At 48.9% G+C, this 23,631-nt stretch overlaps 1 protein-coding gene across 1 annotated transcript in view; it reads left to right on the forward strand.

Moving 5' to 3' along the window:
- The first annotated feature begins 8,872 nt into the window (after positions 1 to 8,872).
- LOC146812978 (killer cell lectin-like receptor subfamily B member 1B allele A) overlaps positions 8,873 to 23,631 on the forward strand; it is a 446,364-nt gene continuing 431,605 nt past the window's right edge. Inside the window, exon 1 of the mRNA XM_085620001.1 lies at positions 8,873 to 9,186. Within this exon, the coding sequence (XP_085476127.1) occupies positions 9,102 to 9,186 (85 nt within the window). The 5' untranslated portion in view covers positions 8,873 to 9,101. The remainder of the gene's footprint in view (positions 9,187 to 23,631) is intronic.

Below are 23,631 nucleotides of genomic sequence, written 5' to 3' on the forward strand. Positions count from 1 at the left end.
TTGGCCACAAAGCGATCCAGTCATGAGCAAAGACTTTTCCTTGAACAGCGCAAACACACAGCACGTGACAGTTCCAACGATAACATTCACAGGTAAACTTTAAAGTTAAATGTTTTGCCAGTTATACTGGAAAGTTGTACTTGTCTCCTGTGGCTAGAAAGACACTATATTGGCTACAAGTGCTGGTCTGTGTCTTACAAAAAGACTTTCCAGTGGTCTCTTACTGTCTATCCAAATGTTCTTTTTCCAGCAAAAATGACGAACAAGTCTTCCACAGCTGGTATCTTCCTCTTAACAAGGGTATCCCATCCACGTCACCAGTTTTGAAGAGGCAGGACAAATAAAGTTGAATTGAAGAGAGTTTATTTAGATATAAGGAACGGCCCCTGGAAACACCAGCCACTCTCCACAGCAACTGCTCTCTCTCTGGCCTACATTCCAGAACAGCATCAGAGAAGAAAGGTTGCTAAGGAGCAGAAGGCCTTCCAAGACATTTCATGGGAATACAAAGATAACACATGAATGCAAGAGAAGAATATAACACCTGATGATAGCTTTCAGGGCCCAGAGAGGTATCTGTCCCAGCTACATTAGAAAACGTATTCACCCCTATCAACAAAAACGCTTGTTAAGATCGAACTCCCAGAATTTGTTATGTGTACCACAATTCGCAAAGTACCGCTTTGGGGGCAGAACGCTTACGGTGGTGACGACTAGATTAAGGCACTGCCTCCCTGATAGACTTTGATTAATCCAATTTAAATTGGAGTGCAGGAAAACACTAAAGACATGGCTATTCAGCCAATGCTAGTCCCCTCACATTCTATCTGCCCTGCTTGACTGCGTTAGTGCTGGGACACCTCTGTTTGAGGTAGCTGTTGTGCTTTATAAAATGTATTAATATTATTATTACCTACCCAGGTTGGCCACCCAACTAGGCCCATACACCTCACCCTCCAATCATCACTATGGCCATCGTCATGTAAACCTATCTAATCCAGTCACTTCATGATTCCCTGTTTGACATCCTCCTGCTTTGACATATGTGGTATAGTCAGATATTTCTCTTTCCAAAGCCCTCCTGACATGTGCAACATCTTCACCAAGGTTCACATCACATGTATGATGTAGTACACCAAATCCCTCTTCTATGGCATACCTTCCCATCTGCATCAGAAGTGTGACACTATCAGACACAGCAGTGCATGAGTATCATTCAGGCAACCTTTCAGTACACATGTCACTTCTCACATCCTTGCTATGCCATGTTTCCCCATTTGGACACAGCGCCAGTTCAATACACTCTGTCACTCCCACATTGCTGTACATTATGTTATGTTCTTTGTTATGTTATTTAATTTTATAACGCGCACGGCTACTCAAAGAGTGTCCCGGGGCGAGCAAAGGGGAAACACACAAGAAAAAAACCTAACCCTCACATAAAGAGATTAGTTTTTAGCAATTTTTTAAAAACAACAATGTCATCCACAGAGCGCAGAGCAAGGCGAAGTGCATTTCAGGCCCGAGCTGCCAAAACAGACAGGGAGGCACCACCCAAGCGATGCCGCTGGAAACCAGGAATCTTTGCCAATTTAAGGGATGCAGAGCGCAGAAGTCTCCCCGGAACATAAAAAGAGAAACGCTTCTGCGGATAAGCCGGTCCAACGCCGTGGAGCGCCCGATGGGCTATGGTGAGGGATTTAAACACCATCCGCGCCTTGACCGGGAGCCAGTGCAGGGAGCGCAAGTATCTCCGCACGCTCTCCCTTACCGGAGGTTCACCAGCCTCACTCACAATCTAATCTTCCAACAAACACTCTTGGTCCTCTGGTGTGCATCACTTACATTCCCCCCACCCCCTGTTTAGATTTGTACATGACAGACAGTAGGGTGGTCTGCACCACGGCAGCTGACACCTGTGTGATCTCACCCCACAAATCAGTACACTTGCATGCAATGTAGTTTCATGCTTGTGTTTGTACTTATTGCTCTTTGAATTTATCTATGTGTTGATACTTCACATACACCACACCTGAACTCTCACATATGAGGAATTAATCCTTTGGCAACCTCATTCCATTCCATTGCTTTACAGTCCAAATAAGTCTGCATGGCTCCACGACAGACACACTTGCCTTATGGTGCAAGGGGTCCTGCATTGTCAAAGTAAGAGTAGGCAGGGTTCCAGTATCCAAGCATGACGTGGTGCTCCAGTCCAGCTTCTTTTGCATTGTATTGTGGGACTTGTAGTCCTGGTCAGTGATGTTCTACATTCCACTACAAGTCCAGGAATACAAAGGTTAATGTGGGCTGGCGCTCACATCACACATGGACTGGGCAAACTTAATGAAGCTGGACGAGTCTGTGTAACATGCAACTGGGCAGTTTGACTTACATTATATGATGCATAACTGAACAAGTGAGAAATTCCATCCCTTTCCCTTACACTCAGCACAGTGCAGTGCAGGAACGCATCTTGCTGTGCTGCAGAGCATGACAATTTTAGGCATATTTTCCCTTTTTGATACTTACTCTGTAGATCTTGTTGGTCCTGAAAGTCAACACTGTCCTGTCCAAGTACTCCTTCCACCAACTCTACTGGGATGACTGATGCCACCTGCTCCTTCAAGGCAATCAGCTCCTCCTGGTCCTGCATGGGCTGACTTCATGTTCTTGGCCACTTTGTCCTTGGTCCTATGCTTATAATCATGCCTGTGCTTCTTGCATTCTGCCACTGTCCTTTTAGTTTGCCCGACACTCTTAATCTTATCCACTATTGTCTGCCAAATGGCCTCTTGACAAAGAGTTGATGTTCATACTTTGTCACCTCTGTTATCAGAATTTGATTCTCCTCCTGACTAAAATTACTCTTCCTCTTCTCCTGTGGGTCTGTCTGGACAACCCGGCTGGCACTGGGTTGTTGGGGTTGTTGCCCTTCCTGCTGCTGCCTGCTCCATCTTTCCCTTTTGAGGTATGGGGGAAGGTTTTTTCTTTCAATGTGTCACATTTTAAGGAACTCCAATGTGACGCCAGGGCGATTTGCTTTGCTTGACGTGCCGCAAAGCAGTCTAGGGTCACTTTGGCTGCACATGCGTCAGTTTTCTCTGCTGCAGCGGTCCCAAGGAAGCGTAATTTTTTTGGGGTGCACCATGGGACCTTACGTAAATACGGTACATCCAAGGATTTGAAAATGTCGCTCCGTAGCGCAACTTTTTCTGCCGCGAGGCAGCGATGTGTCAGTTCTAATAAATGAGGGCCTCAGACTTTATCAAGTTTTGTGTTGATTACCATTTAAGGGACTGAAGGTCTTTGGTCTGTATATTTTTTAGGTCGAGCCTAGCGTTGCAGCGCATGCGCTGCTTGCTTTCCAAGGCATGCAGTATTAAGTATGGCGTGGAAGCTCTGTGGAAGCTCCGCCCACTCTCTGCCCATCTTTTGTATTGGCTTTAGTCCTAAATGCTGCCTTCCCATTGGTTTTAGGCTTGTTAGTCCCTCCTCCTGACTGCCATCCCTCCATGGCTACTGGCCCCATTACTTTCAACACTATTTTGTTCCCCTGCCTCCCCCTCCCCTCCCGCAGTCCATCACTTCTCGGCCTGCCATCACCCCCCTTCACTCCCGTTCATGCCTATTGGCCCGCCCGCACTCCCGTTTCCAATGCAATAGGTCTTGTGTAAATGCAAGTCCTTTTGCATTGCAAATTCTTGTTTAAAGTAGTTAGTGCTTGTTACATCGTACGGCTGCACTGATGAGGAGTAGAGAGCTGGCACAGGATGGTAGAGTGTCTGTGCAGAAGCATGCGCAGTCAGACGATGGCTCACGGGTTGAGACTGGCATTGCGTTAATCAACCCTAGACCTTTTTGCGGCCCTACTTATCCGGTCGGGATCTCCGCTTGTGCCCACCGGCCCGAGGAAATGGATGGGCTGGGCAGACTCGGGCCACTGCCAGCATTCTTCTTTGTTCCCCGGGGACGCGACCACGTGGCTGGGTAGACAATGGCGGGGTGGGGCGTGTCTTGTCTCTCTTCACCGCGCTCTCGTAAGCTGCCCTGCCCTCTGGAAGCAGCGGAGGTCCTTGCTGGCCTGGCTGCTCTCCGGTGATACCGCACTGCAGCCCCCGATGGACTCCGATACTAGGTGAGAGTCAGCTGTGCTCCAAGGGACTGCCGGATGGGAAGGCTGGGTACAAGGCTGTGTGTCCGGCAGCTCCGTCATTCCATGTCCTCTCTTCTTCTTCCAAGGAGCTGCATGTCTGTCGGTCACAACGCCTGTTGCACTGCGCGCGGAACCGGGGAGCCCAGAGGGCTTTGTGGGCAGAAGTAAGTGTGTTGCTCTTACTTTCTCAAGTTTGAATCAGCAGGTGCACTTTTTTCAGTATGTGTTTGCTTGAATTAATGTCAGGGCGCAATTAGGCTCGAGCTGGTCAAAATCTCATTTTAATGTCTGAAAAATAACATGTTTTTTGATATCTCATCATGCAAATTCTTAGCTCTACAGCTTGCATTTTTAAAGGGCTAGTACCTGCACGTCTCATCAGACGTCCAATACTTTTAATATGGGAATTCTGGCATTTCTAGTCAGTAAACAGATATTCTGGGATAGTGAGTGCCTACACTTCTATATTTCCATTTTGAGCACTTGGTAATTTATTGTTTGACATCCAATTTTTACTTCTATGTGGTAATGTACAGTGATAATTAAGGCGGTTTGCATAGAGTATATTGTTGAAAGAAAAAGAGTTGAAAACGTGTACGTTTCTGGGAATCCGACTGGAGCTACACTCTATCAAAGTACTTTTTTTAGTTCTATATTATTTCCAAAACTGCTTTTGAGATGACATATTTTACTATTTATGTCGGCGCTCAGCCTTGCAATCTGTTACCTTAGGCGGCTGGCGCTTAATTTTGACAGGTGTTGGATGTTCCTAATGGGCTGTAAAAACCCTTTGCAACCATCATAGCCTCCCTCACTGACACCTGTGGATCGACTGGGATTTGACCGATGTTTCAGCACCAACCACAATGTAATGTTGTCAAACGGAACAGCAATAGCCCGCTTGATTCCTGTGTAATTGTGCTGGTTTAATCTACTAGTTAAGGCGAGAATGTGGTTTTGTTTCTATGTTAAAATCACGCCTCGGTCGCCATAGAAAGCTGTTCTGTGTCCTGTCCACAGCAGTTCAAACGTTGCACGTTAGTATTCAGGGATGCCCAGACTGGGACGGCTCCGTTATCTATGTGTAAGATGTGTGGAAACTGAGACATGTACCATCCCAGGGGGGTCTGTCAGTGTACTCTGTCTGAGTCCTTTCCACAGATTGATGGCGGGACAAGATAGGCAGCAGACACCTCAAACACAGCACCGCGTAGTACAAAGTCTCAGAACACCGCCAAAACCTCCACAAGTTGTGGTCATAACACAGAGTATCTGATTACCTCTGGGCGCTGTTCTAGTATCCTGAGTGTGGGAGGTGTGTTGTAACGTTGGCAGCACAAGTGTGGTGTATTGCACAGCATCTGGCCCAAGTCGAGGTCTTTGCTGTGTGTGTTTGTGTCATGGTGAGTGTTCCAGTGGACTTCATTGTCTATGTCATTTCACAGGCATGCAAGGCCTTTCGTTATACACATGTATATGGAATGCTGGAGCGCATGAGGTGTAACAGGTCGAAGCCTTATATAATACGTATTACTATTGCTTTCCAATACGGTACAGCGCCAGATATGCTGTCCATAGTATTTACTTCTTTAATTATTGTATAATACATTAGGATTCTGTTGTATCTTGACTCCAATGTTATTCTTACTCTCTCTGTGGAACCTTGCTATGATGTCATCCTACAGAATGTTAGGAGTCAAATCTTCACAGTTGACTGGGCTGAGCAGCATGCTGGCTGCTCCTGGTGGGGTCTATTTACCATCTTGAATATAGCTACCTGAAACTCATCTTGCGTACCTGACTCAACCACTACAGATTCATTAATGTCTTACATTATATAAGGAAATTATATTTCAGTGATGCTTTATATTGTATCAGAGTGTGTATGTGATGTTGCCATTTTTATCTAGAGGCAAGTCGCCAGCCCCATCAGACAAGAAAAGGGCAGATGGGGGCGGTATTGAGACGAAGGTACTGATTCTCAAAAGCATTTATGCGTAAGGGAAGTGCTACTGCAAGAATGCCCTTTTACATACTCTACATGCCTTTGTGAGTTGTTCCCAAACTGTCAAATTCCCTATTAGTCCAAAGAGGGGGCATCATTTTCAATTTCTATGTATTGTATATGAACATTCAGTGAATATTCCCACCTTAGATGTTTTTGGGGCCAATTTACAAAGTCATGTAAGAGTGCGTAAACAAGTACTACACAAGTACTACTTTACATACTCAAAAATGCCTTTGTGAATGTGCCCCAAGGAATCCAGTCAATCCCAATGCAGCTCTTGTGATTGCAGAGGGCCTTTAATATATTATTGTATACGAGTAGTATTTAGCTTCTTTGAATGCAAATTTAGGTTGAGCATTCGGGACCTCTTGTATATACTTTAGTATATACTTATATGTGTATGTACTTTGTGGGCTCTGGAGATCAGCCCTAGGACTTGACGGCTTCCGCTTAGGGTTTTTTTTTCTGTGCTCTATTTAACTGTCTTGATAGAAAACGACCAGCAGAGGTCAGTAAAATACCAGAATTGCTTTCTGCTGAGGGACTTTATTTTTTTTATTTTTCTGGCAACTGCCTCAACTTTCTTGATAGAAAACGACCAGCAGAGGTCAGTAAAATACCAGGATCGCTTTAGCATTCTCTAGATTCCAGTCCGTAGAAGTTGTCTTCCACGAGCACCCATAGACAATAATATTTTTTTCAAATCTTGTATTTTCAGTGATATGACCACCGAAGGCCCTGCTTTTATATTAGAAACAGAGCTTTGGACCATACCATTTCCTGCTGAAAGGCAATATTTCTCTCCATGTGTTCCCATACCCGGCGTGTTACGCAGTTTGGTGCTTTCTTTCCCTCCATGTTAAAGAACAGTAGAAGTTTCAGCACCCAGGCTAATGTGTTGCATAGCTAAATGCATATAAGGTCCCAAAGGCGAGACCGGTTGCATTGCAAATGCTTGTGTTATTTTGTTTTCTCTCTTATACTTTGATCTTAACCTTACAATACAGTGGATATACGTTTTTTAACTTTTACTGGACGGGATGGGATTAAAAGTTGATTTTGAATTTGTAATTTAGAATCCTCTGTCACTGATTTGTAGGGTTGTTGTCTGTCAGTGTTCGACTTTGCTGCATTCATGAGATATTGAAAACACTTATGTGAGACACAGCCCAGAGACCCCTATCTGTTCATGGGCTGAGCCCAATCAATTTATAGATGACATTCGCTTGGTTCAGTTTGCAACCCATATTCCAGACTTGAATTGTCATCAAAACTATGGAAATTGTATTGTATTATGTGTGACCCACGGGATTGTACTCAGAGAACGCAAAATATTTCTGCATTCGAACTAAGCATGCTTTTACAGCGATGGGTGAGTGAAGAGGGGACCCAAAGTTACAGATTCAAGCAACCCCCCACTTTCAAGCGAACACCTAAACACTGATAAGGAACAATTTTGCTTTAGAAACATCACAGTAAATTGACACCAAGTGATTACTTGAAGGTAATGAAACCTGTTCATAACGTCAGGAAATATATCCCAGTGAAACTGTGAAGGGGGTCATTATGTCAAACTTAATTAATTCAGTTTGATATAGTGTTCTGTCCCAAAAAGCATCATTTTAGCTCACACGATGGAATGGAACTCCGCAGCTCATCTTTTATTTTATGATAAGTAAATAAATCACATCAGATGGAGAAAGTACCTCGGCCATGCGCCCCTGATGTCATTTCAAACTTTAAACAATAAGTATCAGTAATAAACTGACTTTTAAAGAATGTGACTGGCGATAAATGTGAATTTATTCTGGTAGAATCAGAGATAAATAGGAAACCGGGGGAAAGAGAAATTTAGGTTCTGGGCATACATATCACAAAGGAGATTAAATGTCTCGAAAGTTTTGTTCCTTTACAAATATGTCACCACACCAAGGGGCTCATTTATGAGCCCCTGCGTCACTTTTGCGCCGCCGGTGCGTCACTTTTTGTGACGCACCAGTGGCAGAAAACATGCGCCATGTTGCGCCATATTTACAAAGTGACGCATCTAGGTAGATGCGTCACTTTGTAAACCCCTGCGCCACATTATACCTGCCCCAGGTATAATGTATGCAAGGGGGGCGTTTTGACGCAACAAAGGGTCGTAGAAGTGACGCAGTGAAATCTACGAGATTTCACTGCGCCACTTCTAGTGTGCAAATGCGTCAATTTCTTGCGCCTGCCTCACAGCAGGCGTAAGACTGACGCAGGCCCTTTCACATGGGGCTTGCCCCATGTGAAAGGACACATTGCTGGAGTTGCGTCACTTTTGTGACACACTCTAGCGATGCGTCACTTTTGCGCCTACAGATACGTCAGAAATACTGACGTATCTGTGACTCCTTGCGACATGATGCGTCATACTGTAAATATGACGCATCACTGGAGTCGCAGGGAGGGCGCAGTGAAAAGTGGCGCATCACTGTTTTCACGCAGTGATGCGTCACTTTTCATAAATGAGGCCCCAAATATGTACAGATTACTTTGCTGTACATCAAAAAGCACTTCGTCTTCGTTTTCAGAGGAGGTTCTTTTATTGTTTGTGACTGTGTGGGCGGTGTGTGTTTTTTAACGTGTACAGTCAGTGCTGGCATGCTGCTACGTATACATTTTAACATATATTAAGAAATACATTTTTACCCTAGTGTTATGATTTTCACTCCCCGCAGTCCTCCAAAAATCTTCACTGCAGTCGAAGTCACAGTAGTCGGTGGCGTCTGTGAGGAAGTGGATTCACCTTGAGGGATCGACGTAAGTGCCGACACTCGACCCCCGTCTGCCACTTGACGCTGCCACACTTCCTCTTGTTGGACTTTCTGCAGCTGTTGTGACTCCAGACGCAGCCGAGTCTTATGCATCGCAGGCCCCCGTCTCAGAGCTCGTCCGTCGACGCTTGACATGGCGGGGGATGTTGTTTACGCGGATATTAAGATGCCTGGGAAAGCTCCGCGCGCCCATGAGCGGAGAGCAGCAAACGGGCGCTGTAAGTAGTTCTTTATTATTACGTTTTTTAAAGCGCTGCTCGGCGCGGCATAGCCGTTTCAGGGCGCTTGACGAGTACAGAGGGGTTACCTTGTAAATAAAATGTATATAGGGGCAGATTTATGAGCCCCTTGCGCCACTTTTGCGTCACTTTTCGAATGTTAAAAGTGACGCAAAAGTGGCGCAAGGGGCTCATAAATCTGCCCCATAGTGTTTTGTTTTATATTGGAAGTTAAGCCTGAATTTAATGATTCTTCTTGGATATTGAATATATCTTGGTGAGCGGAAAACTGGACAGATTTTGAAATATCTGCGATGTAAACTAAATTAACCAGTCGTAGGCGGAGCCTTACATCTGATGCCATGGAGGTAGAGTGGGACATCTGATCTAGTGATGTCTTGTTAGAACCCAAGAGACACAATTAAAAGTATGTTAATGGTTCTTCTTCCCCATTGCTTCCTCTTCTAATTACTTCTGCTAATTGGCCAGTTGGACGCACCATCGAGGATCCTCACATCTCCTGAGGATTCTCACATCTCTCGTAGATTCTCACATCTCTCGGGGATTCTCACATTTCCTGAGGATTCTCAAATCTCGTGGGTATTCTAACATCTTGCAGGGATTCTCACATCTCTCAGGGATTCTCACATCTCCTGAGTATTCTCAAACCTCACCGGGATTCTCAAACTTTGCGGGGATTCTCACATCTCTTGGGGATTCTCACATCTCCTGAGCATTCTCACATCTTGCGGGGATTCTCACATCTCCTGAGGATTCTCACATCTCGTGGGGATTCTCAAATCTCGTGGGGATTCTCAAATCTCGTGGGGATTCTCAAACCTCGGGATTCTCACATCTCACGGGGATTCTCAAACCTCAAAAGGATTCTCACATCTGGTGGGGATTCTCACATCTGGTGGGGATTCTCACATCTTGCGGGGATTCTCAAACCTCAACAGGATTCTCACACCTCACTGGGATTTTCACATCTCACGGGGATTCTCACATCTTCTAAGGATTCTCAGAACTCCTGAGGATTTTCAGACCTCTTGGGGCTCCTCATATCTCGCGGGGATTCTCACATCTTGCCAGTATTGAAAGCGCTGCCTATATTTTTACATTGTATGTCTTTAAATGTCTTCAAATAATGTTGATTGTGACTATGTGACAGCTAGGTCAATTCAACTAATGGATTAAGACTAAGTTAGCGAAGTGAGGATAGCGTTCCACCTCGTCAGGCGTTCTAGTCCGAGAGGCCATTGAAACTCAAATGAATATACCAAATCAACTTATATTTAATGTGAAACACAACACCACATTTAAATAAAACAACTACACTGTTTTTAATTCAAGCTGCTCTGTTAGTACCCTTAGTGCAGGGGTCTCCAACCTTTTCCGTAATAAGAGCTATGTGTGTTCAATGAAAATCCTCCTGAGCTACTAATTTACTAGTGTTTGGAATGGTGACCGTATGGGCTACGATTACATGTAATATTCTTAGCATTAATGACCTCAGTGCATCAGGAAAGGTTGCTAGCAATAAAGAAAAATGTTTTAATCAATCTGGAATGCCTCTCCATGGGTAATATATAGCAGTCATCGCTGCTATGGCCCTGGCACCCAGGTAATAATATGATACACAAGTCTCCCTAAGGCCGCATGAGGTATCACTCCTATATCAGATATAAATATATTTTGTGAATTCAACCATTTTCCCGCAAACATCAGTTTCTGAAAAAAAGGTCTGAAAATACTCACTTTTCATGTCAAATACATGCTTTTCAATATTGGTATACATATATTAATTAAACCAAGCAAAAGCTTCTAGTTTTGTTGGGTGGGCTAGGCACAGGAGCAGTACTTGCAGGTAGCCGGGGATCTACTGGTATCTCACAAGCTGTTGGAGAAGCCTGCTTTAAAATTAGTGTTTTTCTATGTCAATCAGTAGACAGAGTGGACCTGGCTAGGGCCATTATCAGTCCAGCATTGGTGACCGTTCTGCCTTTTGTTTGCGTGCATCTCAACAGCAGATTGGTCACACCATGGTTATTCCAGAGATTGTTCTCAGAGGAGCGGGTTGCTGTGTTCCTGATGATGGAAAGGCTTCAGCGACTAATAGTTGGAGCTTTAAGAATCTAAACAACTGTCTGTGTTCACAGTACCTTGGCAAAGGTATGTGCTTGTGGGGGGATGATTTTTCAAGTCTCTTTTCTACCCACGCATGGTAGTCCGAAGAAGATTTAAATTCACAAAATGAGTGAGAAGAGATTTTGGTCAAATCATTTAAATTAAGAGTCTTGAACTTTAGAACCAGTTCTTTCTCTCTCACTTAAAACAATGGAATGTACACACTGTTGAATACCTTTTAGAGGATTGCACTTTGGAGGAATTTAATGTTTTGAAAAGAGGCTTAAGCCATATTTGTTATAGTGTTATATGGGCACTACTTTTGCCTCTATTGTCCTAAATTGCAATTTCTTAGGATCCACTTTATAAGAATACCGAACCTCATCTATAAAGAATGGAGTCAGTGTTTGTGCACCAACATTTGCTGAGTGCATGTGTATTATAGTGATCCGATCTAGACACTAGTAGGTTGGTATTCAAAATACACAATCTTAATGGGGCGCAATTCAACCTTCATCATTAATAGGCATTAGGTAAGTCACAAATTACGACTCAATATGATTGGCTACAATCACAGTAATGTTGCTCTGTGATTGCTCTCCAATAAAGTCACTTTTTATTTTAATACAGCCCATTTGCCTAAAAAAAATACAGTATGCATTTAATTTATTTTTTTAAGTTTTACAAACATTTTTGATTAGTAAGCAGTGGTCCTGTGGACTACTTCTAAAATTGTTTTTTAAGCATTCACACAGGGTAAAGAGTACGTTGGGGACACCTTCCTGTTCATGAATGGGTTACATCTTCATTTGAGCTTTTGGTAAAATATGAATGTTTTGCAACCGGATTTCAGTCGCCAAACATTAATGCCTTAAAGAATCAATATTTGAAAGGAACATCATTAGCACATCCCTTACAAATAGCAATACCTAATGATTTCCTAAATCCATTCAACAATTCAGAAAACCTTTTACGAATTGTTAAGTGGATTTAGTACATTTAAAGATAATTTTAGCCTTCACAAACACTCTGATTTACAAAATAAGAGGGTTTGCAAACACTAAAACCCTATGTGTATGAGGTCCTCTGTGAGGAGTCCACTGAAAAGAGACTCTCATTGACATCCTTAATACGCTAATTCACAACTAAGTGACAGGACAAAAAGGTCTGTTGACGTGGAGAAAAATTATAGACAGCTGTGATCACCCTTTCAGTCTTTTGATTCTGTTGTACTTTTTGTTCATTTGAAAAGTAAAATATATTTTTGCCTACATAAAAAATAACTCTACTTGTTAATGAGCATTAAAATGAGAGCAAGATGCCAAATCGTCCTCCCCAGTTGTTGGCCCATCACAACTATTCTCCATTGAAGACAACCTTTACTATTTTATTTTTATGAAGTCTTAGATTCTCTTAATTTAAGCATTGATGTTACGTATGTAGGGGTCACTAAGTGCTCACAGTTGTGACCCCCACACTAGGACTTTGCAACCCCTGCCACTGCCTTTGTACCCTCTCATCTCAGGGGGTCAAAATGAATGTCGAGAGCACATTCTTGGTTGTCAAGGAGCTGCTGTGTTTGCTTTTGCTCATTTCTATTACACTATTATTGAATAATTGCCTATAATTCACTAGTAGTGTTGTAAACAACTGAGCTCTAGGAGCTGGAACAAGAACTTCACTTGCAGGTAAGTAAAATTATTTTAAATGTATGCTGCTGGTGAGAATGTGTTTGTGTGAGAGAAACTGCACGCTTATGTGTGAGCATGTGTCTGTGTGAGCATGAGTGTGTGCGTGATTTAGAGCCTGTGACAGGTAGTGAATGAAAATTAGATTGTGTGTCAGAAAGTGAACATGATTGAGTCAGAATGAGTTAGAGTAAAAATGACTTTTAAGTGAGTGAGAGTGGATGAGTGGGGATGAATAAGAATGAGTGTGTAGGAGTGCTAGAGTGTCAGTGTGTGTAACTGTGAGTGAGAACGAGCGAGTCAGAGTAAATGAGAACAACTGGGAGTGGGTGCAAGTGAGTGTAAATATGGGTGTGAGGAAGACTGAGGTGCCGATCACGATCCTGTAAAAACCGGGTACGAACCGTCGGACGGAGCATATTCTCCGTCCGACGCGTACCCAGTCGTCAAAATATACAAACATGGAATTACGATTCGCACGGGAACACCATTTCCGTACGAATCGTAAAAAACCCCGACCGAACAAAATAAACCTACAAATTCGATCCGGGAAAGCGCCGACCTGACGTCAGGACGCTCGCAGCCTGCCATTCACGAACTAGGAATCACGATTCGCACCGACGTCATCCCGCACGGTGAATATTTTCCGGCTGCCAAAAACTGCCGGGAAATCAGGACGACGCGAACAAGGAGTACCAGTACGCGACGGACAGACAGGACGACGCGAACAAGGAGGACCAGTACGCGACGGACAGACAGGACGACGCGAACAAGGAGTACCAGTACGCGACGGACAGACAGGACGACGCGACCAAGGAGGACCAGTACGCGACGGACAGACAGGACGACGCGAACAAGGAGGACCCGTACGCGACGGACAGACATGGACCCGAACCTACGTGTCATCCCGGCCCTCATAGCAGTCGACCTCCTCTACAGGTTCGGACGCAGACGCCGCAGAAGGTCAGAACAACTAAGGGAGGGGGGAAAGTGGGGTGGGGTGGGGGTGGCAGGACTAGGGCAGGCCACAAACCCCCCACCAAAGTCACACAGCACACATGCCCTGGACATACCTGACTCCCATGCCCTGGTCACTACGAGGGGGTGGGGGCGTGTCCAGCTAAGCCAGCGACCGCCACAACGGAAGTCCGTCACGACGCGAACCGGCAACACAACCAGACAGGTACGTCCCGTACCCACGCCTGAACGGCGTGGGTACGAGTCGTACCACGCCCACACCCACGTCACCCCAACAATGGCGGGACGGCTCGTACCCACGTGGCAAAGGCCTGGGTACGGGCCGCAAAAGCATCACATAGCGTGGGGACGGATATGTACGGATCCTACCCCCACCCCGTATGCATGGAGCGTACCCCCACCCCATCAGTGTAAGTACGACCCGTACCCTCACCACGAATGCATGGAGCGTACCCCCACCCCAACAGTGTAAGTACGACACGTACCCCCACCCGCGTACGTATGGAGCGTACCCCCACCCCAACAGTGTAAGTACGACCCGTACCCCACCCGCGTACGTATGGAGCGTACCCCCACCCCAACAGTGTAAGTACGACCCGTACCCCCACCCGCGTACGTATGGAGCGTACCCCCAACCCCAACAGTGTAAGTACGACCCGTACCCACACCCGCGGACGTATGGAGCGTACCCCCAACCCCAACAGTGTAAGTACGACCCGTACCCTCACCCGCGTACGTATGGAGCGTACCCCCAACCCCAACAGTGTAAGTACGACCCGTACCCACACCCGCGTACGTATGGAGCGTACCCCCAACCCCAACAGTGTAAGTACGACCCGTACCCACACCCGCGTACGTATGGAGCGTACCCCCAACCCCAACAGTATAAGTACGACCCGTACCCACACCCGCGTACATATGGAGCGTACCCCCAACCCCAACAGTGTAAGTACGACCCGTACCCACACCCGCGTACGTATGGAGCGTACCCCCAACCCCAACAGTGTAAGTACGACCCGTACCCACACCCGCGTACGTATGGAGCGTACCCCCAACCCCAACAGTGTAAGTACGACCCGTACCCACACCCGCGTACGTATGGAGCGTACCCCCAACCCCAACAGTGTAAGTACGACCCGTACCCTCACCCGCGGACGTATGGAGCGTACCCCCAACCCCAACAGTGTAAGTACGACCCGTACCCTCACCTCGAAAGCATGGAGCGTACCCCCACCCCAACAGTGTAAGTACGACACGTACCCCCACCTCGAATGCATGGAGCGTACCCACATCCGTGTATGCCATGAGCGTACATATTGTGAAATAGGAGGAGTGTGTGCAGAGTCCTCCCAGCAGTGCCCTGAGACAGGAGGGGTGGGGGCCTATTACTCCCAGCAGTGCCCTGAGACAGGAGGGGTGTGTGCAGAGTCCTCCCAGCAGTGCCCTGAGACAGGAGGGGTGGGGGCCTATCACTCCCAGCAGTGCCCAGAGACAGGAGGGGTGTGTGCAGAGTCCTCCCAGCAGTGCCCTGAGACAGGAGGGGTGGGGGCCTATCACTCCCAGCAGTGCCCAGAGACAGGAGGGGTGTGTGCAGAGTCCTCCCAGCAGTGCCCTGAGACAGGAGGGGTGGGTGCAGAGTCCTCCCAGCAGTGCCCTGAGACAGGAGGGGTGGGGGCCTATCACTCCCAGCAGTGCCCTGAGACAGGAGGGGTGTGTGCAGAGTCCTCCCAGCAGTGCCCTGAGACAGGAGGGGTGGGGGCCTATCACTCCCAGCAGTGCCCTGAGACAGGAGGGGTGGGGGCCTATCACTCCCAGCATTGCCCTGAGACAGGAGGGGTGGATGCAGAGTCCTCCCAGCAGTGCCCATGGAACGCAAAGGGTGGAGTAGCCACAGATACCGTGCCCACAAAAGTCAGTCAGGTGCACAAAGACCCTGCAGTACATGTACCACATGTGTGCGAGGCTGGGAGTATACGCATGCATAGCGCACAAAAGAAAACATGTACACATGAAGTCATGTCAATAGGCCACATACACAAGTACAATGACTACCAAGGATGCCACGAATGATGCAGATGGAGACATCGCTCAGCATGCATGTGCAAAGGTGAAGGACTACGTCACACACCCAGCTAATGGACACACAGCTCTGTGCTAAAGTCAGGGGACACCCTGCAGGGAAGAAGTCAGGGTACACGGAGGAAGGAATACACCTTTGGACAATTGCAACATGCAGCAACTGCTTACATGAATGGAGAAAGGTAGCTAACACCGTGTGATGGCACACAGATCCCAGGGTCCCCCCTATGAGCAGCACACTACTACATTTCCCACACACCCAACACATGACCAACACCCACAACCATGTAGCAGCCCCACCAACAGCAATGCCAGCAATGCAGGAGTGTTCCAAGGGCTAAAAATAAATAGCTTTATTCAGCATGAGCAAAAAACTAGTATGACGTAAGTCCAATATTAACAAAGGCCATAGGGCAGTCCAGGAGTCCCAGCTGGATGGGGGACACAGTGGGATGTGTGTCCCCTAGCTTGCCTGCACAGTTACAATCCGTTGTCTTCCACAGGGGTGAGGGCATCATGTGGGGGGGAAGAAACAGGCACCGCAGGGACAGGAGGGTGAAGGGTAGGCGTTGTGGGTGCAGGGATGGAGGACTCCACCACAGGGGGTGGGGCAGGGCCAAAGGCGGAGGCCAGGATCTCGCTGCACACCTTAGCAAGGTCCTCCAGGGACTCCCCTGCACCCGAAGGAACCACAGGCCCCAAGGAGGGGGGGGGGGGGTCAGAGGGATGGGTCGCAGCGCCACTGGGGGAGGGTGTGGACAGGGGGGGGACTCAAGCACCCTGACCGGGGACCTCCTTGACCGCTTGCGGGGTGGTGTCACTGTGGGGCTCAGGGACAGAGCGGCCATGAAGGAGTCTTTGGGGGAGATGTGGCCAGGAGAGCTGAGGGGAGGGGATTTGGAGGGAGTGGATTGGGTGGAATGCGGACTCCCACTCTGGCTGCGTGTCACATGTTTGCCCCCCGACCCAGTGGGTGTGCCTACTGCACCCTGTGTGTGTCTGTCAGGAGGTGTGCGGCGGACCTTCCCTGCTGGTGTGGTGCCTGTGTCTGTTGTGGTGGGTACATGCTTACGTCTGGGTGTATGTGGGACAGGCATGGGAGTGGGAATTGTGGAAGGAGCAGGGGTAGGGGGTGGGACGTAGCGCTGCAGGAGACCCACTGCTGCAGTCAGTGTGGAGTCTATGGACCTCAGCAAGTTGCGTTGGTCAGCCTGCGATGAATGAATGCCCTCCAAGTATGCCTCCATGTTGTTGAGGACCTGGCTGTGGCCATGGAGGACATTAAGGATCGCAGTCTGACCAATCTGCAACTGCCGCTGGATGTCCACAGACTCAGCATTGGCGGCAGCAGTGGAGACAGGGGCAGGGGGTGCGGTGCCTGGCAGGAAGGAGACATGTGGTGACCGGGCACGTTGGGAAGGGACACGAGCACGTGGGAGGCGGCTGATGCCAATGGAGGGGGCGGTGCCAGATGTAGGGCTGCTGTCAGATGGTGGTGCAGCCACCGCCCACTTGGAGAGATCATCCTCGGACCCGTCAGCTTCATACTCTGTTGTGCCAGTCGACAGGTCCCCGGGTTCACTCTCCTCCGCCTCAGTCCCACTCGAAGTGCCAGCCCCGATGTCACCGCTGGCACTGGTGCTCGGTCCCTCCGTGCCGTCTGTGTCCATGTCTCCCTCCGTGTCCCCCGACGATGCTGTGGGCAGGGTGAAGAGACAGAAAGTAATCATACACCTGTATACATATGTCACATGAGTACAATCTACGTAGGTTACAGTGCATAGCCTGAAACAAAGGATGAGTTACAACTACAAAACAAGGTACATACGTAGGCCCTGCAAGGCACAGTTGTGTGACCCACCATGCCATGGAAAAACTATGGAGAGCATGACACAATAGCAAATGAGATGACATGGTATTCTGACTGAGGAGCAAGGCCCTGGGGACAATCCAGCACTGCATCTGCACCACACAGCGTGGCAGGAAATTGGGATGAGCAGGGACCAAATCCAGGAACTAGAGGCACATGCAGCATAGGTAATACTGAGAACATGCCCACCCTGACTGGCACGCTGCACCTTGAGTGTATGTCCAGACAAACATCACACACTGGCCAGTCCGAGCAAGGAGATGACAGGTCTTGACATGTAGGCCATGGCCGCCCCACCCACCCCCTACATGAGACAAATCTGTGGAGACACAGGAAGCACTTACATCTCTTAGTCTGGGTGAAATACACATGGGATGCAATCATTCAAGATTGCACACCAAATACCCAAGGTGCGCCTGTCCAAAGAATCATGTACAAATGGGCATCATCAGATGATTGCTACAAGACACACAGGCAATGGCCACCATGAGTATGTACTTGGAAAATCAGGTCAGGCTGGACAGTGGACACTTGTAATACATCTCACGTCAATAAACATGGTGCCAGGGGACAATGGCACAGAGCACAACCTATGCTGTAGACACAGAGATTGTCGACATTCTCGGATTACACACATGATACCTAGGAAAAGATGCCCCTGGGGACAGTAGTGGCCACACAACTCCATGCTCCTGAATGGGAATGACTGCAACACACGCTAACATCCCTGCACTATGCGTAACGCACACTCATGCACATCATGTCACAGGCCACCACATGGGACATGCCTGCTGGAAGGCCTGGCACTCAAGAGATTAACTCCCATGTCTGGAATCAGCATTAGTGCCAACTTACATGGAACCCACAAGTCCAGAACTGGACAGGGCACAGGCAAGGTCACTAAACCTGTCACACACCACCCCCACACCGGATGCTGCAGGCATTGTACACTTGGAGAAGGTGTCAGGCTACATAACTTTGTGATGGAGTGACTACACAGAGACCAGGGAACACATTGCAAGGTGGGGAAGGGAGGCAGGAGAGGCCTGCAACACTGTGGGTAACAGGATCTGCACAGCACCATAAACCCTGGAAGTGTATCCATGGAACAGTGCACTTACAAATGCTGGTGAAACACAACAAACACACACATGTACCTACCCCCTTCCGGCTGCTGCATCTCCTGTAGGCGCCTGTCCAAGTCAGGAAAGACCACCGCCAGCACACGTTTCTGGATGTGGGAGAGACGGCGGCGCCCGCGGTTCTTATGGCTCTCAGGTGAGTCCCCCAGCAGGACCCGTGCGATCCTCCGCGTCCAGCACCGGATATCCTGCCAGCGTTTCCTCACCTGGGGCAGGCGCCGCTTCCGACCATCCGCACTCCTCACGGCGCTGACGGCGTCCAGCCATATCTTCTCCTTGGCAGAGGCGTCTACCTGTGAGGATGGACAAGTGACACTACCTCAATACACCTGGCACATGTCACAGGGACACAGATCATAACACATTTGCTGTTTCCAACAAGGCATAGTATGCATCCAACGCATTGCACCTTTGTCATAGGGACATGATCCTCTGGGGGAAGGCCAAAAGCAGTACGTGCCATTTAAAGGACACAGGTGGAATGAGGACAACTACACAAGCAATGCTCCAGGTTCACACTGTGCATCACACCCACCCCTCCTGTCTCTGGGCACTGCTGGGAGTGATAGGCCCCCACCCCTCCTGTCTCAGGGCACTGCTGGGAGTGATGGGCCCCCACCCCTCCTGTCTCAGGGCACTGCTGGGAGTGGTGGGCCCCCACCCCTCCTGTCTCAGGGCACTGCTGGGAGGACTCTGCACACACCCCTCCTGTCTCAGGGCACTGCTGGGAGTGATAGGCCCCCACCCCTCCTGTCTCAGGACACTGCTGGGAGTGATAGGCCCCCACCCCTCCTGTCTCAGGGCACTGCTGGGAGTGATAGGCCCCCACCCCTCCTGTCTCAGGGCACTGCTGGGAGTGATAGGCCCCCACCCCTCCTGTCTCAGGGCACTGCTGGGAGACATCAGGCATTCCCCTCCCTGGGACCCCCCCTACAGTACATAGCATGTGTGTCACACCTGGACACAATGGCAGAAGTCACAGTCACAAAAAAGGGACACAGTCTGTGCCAGTGGACACTGAACTCACCTGATAACCTGGTCGCCCATACAGCATGGGGTACAGTGGGAAGATCACATCCACCAAAGCCATGTTCTCCTCCAGGGTGAATGGCTGTGACCTCTCCACAGCCCTTGACATGGTTCCAGGGAATCAGTAGCAGCAGCTGGGTCGTGGAATACAGAGATGTGCAGGCAAGTGCTCCCTCATGGGACCTGGCTGCCTTATGTCTGCCTTGCTGGCCCATCTCATGCACAGGAGTACAGAGTGATTGGTCACTCACATTTGCATCCTATGTTTCCTCCAATCCCTTCAAACCTAGCAGTCTGTGGGTTCTCAATCAGTTTTTTTCTCCTGCATGATGTCAGCCCCACAAACACATTGCAACAATGTAGATTCATTCCAACTGACTTCTGCTGTGCACCTTCCTGAACAAAATCAAATTTTGAACTTGGTCCCCATGACAACCAGTATGCATGTAGGCCTTAATACTTGTCCCTCATGTGTCCCCTATGTAATTTGGAGCTTCACACAAAGGTACGGTGCGTTCCGGGGCCCTAGGGCACCCCAAATGCATAGCAACGGCCCGCACACGCGTGCCTATGTTCACTATCACTATGGGTGTCCTCGCGTATGCGTACTCGTAGTGGTACGGGCCGTACACACGCCTGTACGCTCACTATCACTACGTGTAGGCATACGCGAGGACACCCATAGTGATAGTGAGCGTACAGGCGTGTGTACGGCCCGTACCACTACGAGTACACATACGCAAGAACACCCATAGTGGTACGGGCGGTACACACGCCTGTACGCTCACTATCACTACGTGTAGGCATACGCGAGGACACCCATAGTGATAGTGAGCGTACAGGCGTGTGTACGGCCCGTACCACTATGGGTGTTCTTGCGTATGCGTACTCTTAGTGGTACGGGCCGTACACACGCCTGTATGCTCACTATCACTACGTGTAGGCATACGCGAGGACACCCATAGTGATAGTGAGCGTACAGGCGTGTGTACGGCCCGTACCTCTATGGGTGTTCTTGCGTATGCGTACTCGTAGTGGTATGGGCCATACACACGCCTGTACGCTCACTATCACTACGTGTAGGCATACGCGAGGACACCCATAGTGATAGTGAGCGTACAGGCGTGTGTACGGCCCGTACCACTATGGGTGTTCTTGCGGATGCGTACTCGTAGTGGTACGGGCCGTACACACGCCTGTACGCTCACTATCACTATGGGTGTCCTCGCGTATGCCTACACGTAGTGATAGTGAGCGTACAGGCGTGTGTACGGCCCGTACCACTACGAGTACGCATACGCGAGGACACCCATAGTGATAGTGAGCGTACAGGCATGTGTACGGCCCGTACCACTATGGGTGTTCTTGCGTATGCGTACTCGTAGTGGTACGGGCCGTACACACGCCTGTACGCTCACTATCACTACGTGTAGGCATACGCGAGGACACCCATAGTGATAGTGAGCGTACAGGCGTGTGTACGGCCCGTACCACTATGGGTGCTCTTGCGTATGCGTACTCGTAGTGGTATGGGCCGTACACACGCCTGTACGCTCACTATCACTATGGGTGTCCTCGCGTATGCCTACACGTAGTGATAGTGAGCGTACAGGCGTGTGTACGGCCCGTACCACTATGGGTGTTCTTGCGTATGCGTACTCGTAGTGGTACGGACCGTACACATGCCTGTACGCTCGCCATCACGATGGGTACACATACGGCAGCACTCCCATAGTGATATGGGAACGTACACAGGCCCTCTTAGCAGCAGTAATGGTTTTCACACATCACAGTGGTGACCGGCAGCACACAGGAAGGAATAGGGCGGACATACTTGTCCATGGATGGACATACTTGTCCATGAATGGACATCAAGGCATTGTCTGTGCATTACTACATGTGTGGGGCACAGGTGTGACAGGCTGTGATGTGGCACATTACTCCTGAGTCGAGAAGGCACCAGATGTATGATGAGATGTGTACAGATGTAATGTGTGACGGTGCAATGTGTGCCAGGCATGCCCTTGACTCCTTGGACATGTGTGCATGTCGTACTGCACACTTGGGATGAGCGTCACTGGCATGGCACGGACACCAACACACGCAAGTGTCCCCTGATGGCCGGAAGAGGGGTTACCACACATGACTTGTCACTATCCACGGTGCACGATGTGACTATGTCATGTATGTGTGGGGGCTTCCCATTTGGTTGATGTTGGAGCACCCTCAAAAGCTGCAGCTGTTGCAGCAACCAACATGTGTCTGTGTGTAGATTGACATCGCACACTGTTCCGCACACCATGCCACATGTGGTTTCGGATGTGAGGTGCGCATGTATGCATGGGACACGGAGTAGCGTGACAAGGACATGTCTGCATCCTCTCAATGAATGTGTGGTGAGTCATGTCATGTGCACCTTCATGGCAAGGTGTGTGGGCTGTCCTAGTGTAATGTCATGTGACCTGTGGCTCTAGTGTTCCGCTACCAGTCTCTGCAATCTGCCTCCTACTTCTGCTGATGTGTGGGTGTATGTCACTCCTGTCTTGCGTCTGGCTGTTCACTTGCACTGGGACACAGCTAATCCCATGGCATGGCATGTGGAGGTTCACAATCTCTGTGTGTAGCTGGGTCTTGGTAGGAGTGTCACCTGGCAGGCATACGTGTCCAGGGCATGTGGCACATACCTCACTCTGTATGTAGCATATGTGTATAGACAGAATAACATGTGCTCAGTACAAATGATTTGTTGTTGTGGTGCACTCACTCTTCCGTGTCACTTCCAAATTACTGCAGAGCGCCGCCTCTTCCCCGAGCAATGCCGGACTTGGCTGACATGCGGGAGAATGATCGGATCCGGTGCTACCGCTTCCCCCAACTGTTGATTCTGGAGTTGACGGCGAGACTGGCACCACACCTGCAACCGCTGCACAGGTATCCTACGGCACTGACACCCAAGCTGAAGGTAATGGCAGCCCTACATTTTCTAGCCACGGGTACCTTTCAATATACCATAGCTCATGTTGGTGGCATGTCCCAGAGCATGTTCTGCCGTGTGCTGCATGATTTCTTAGAGGCCATGTTGATTCACCTGGATGACTTCATCAAGTTCCCAACCCCTGAACAGATGACTGGGGTCAAGCGTGGTTTCTATGCCCTGGGAGGGATGCCCCATGTCATTGGGTCCATAGATGGGACACATGTAGCTTTGGTACCACCACACGCACGGGAGGTAGCGTACCGCAATCGGAAGCACTACCACTCCATCAATGCCCTTGTGGTGTGTCTGTCCAACATGGTGATTTCACATGTCTGTGCTCGTTTTCCAGGATCAGCACACGATGCCTACATCATGAGGCATAGCAGGATGCCTGAAATGATGATGCAGCTGCGCAACGAACGAGCATGTGTTGTTGGTGGGTACAGTCTGTCCTGTATTTTGCGTAGACTTCCAGCACGACCACTTCTCCTGTTCTAACGATGTCCATGTGCTTCCCATGTAGGGGACGCTGGCTATCCCAACATGCCATGGCTG

This window comes from Triturus cristatus, chromosome 7 (genome assembly GCF_964204655.1).
Source record: "Triturus cristatus chromosome 7, aTriCri1.1, whole genome shotgun sequence".
Lineage (NCBI taxonomy): Eukaryota > Metazoa > Chordata > Amphibia > Caudata > Salamandridae > Triturus > Triturus cristatus.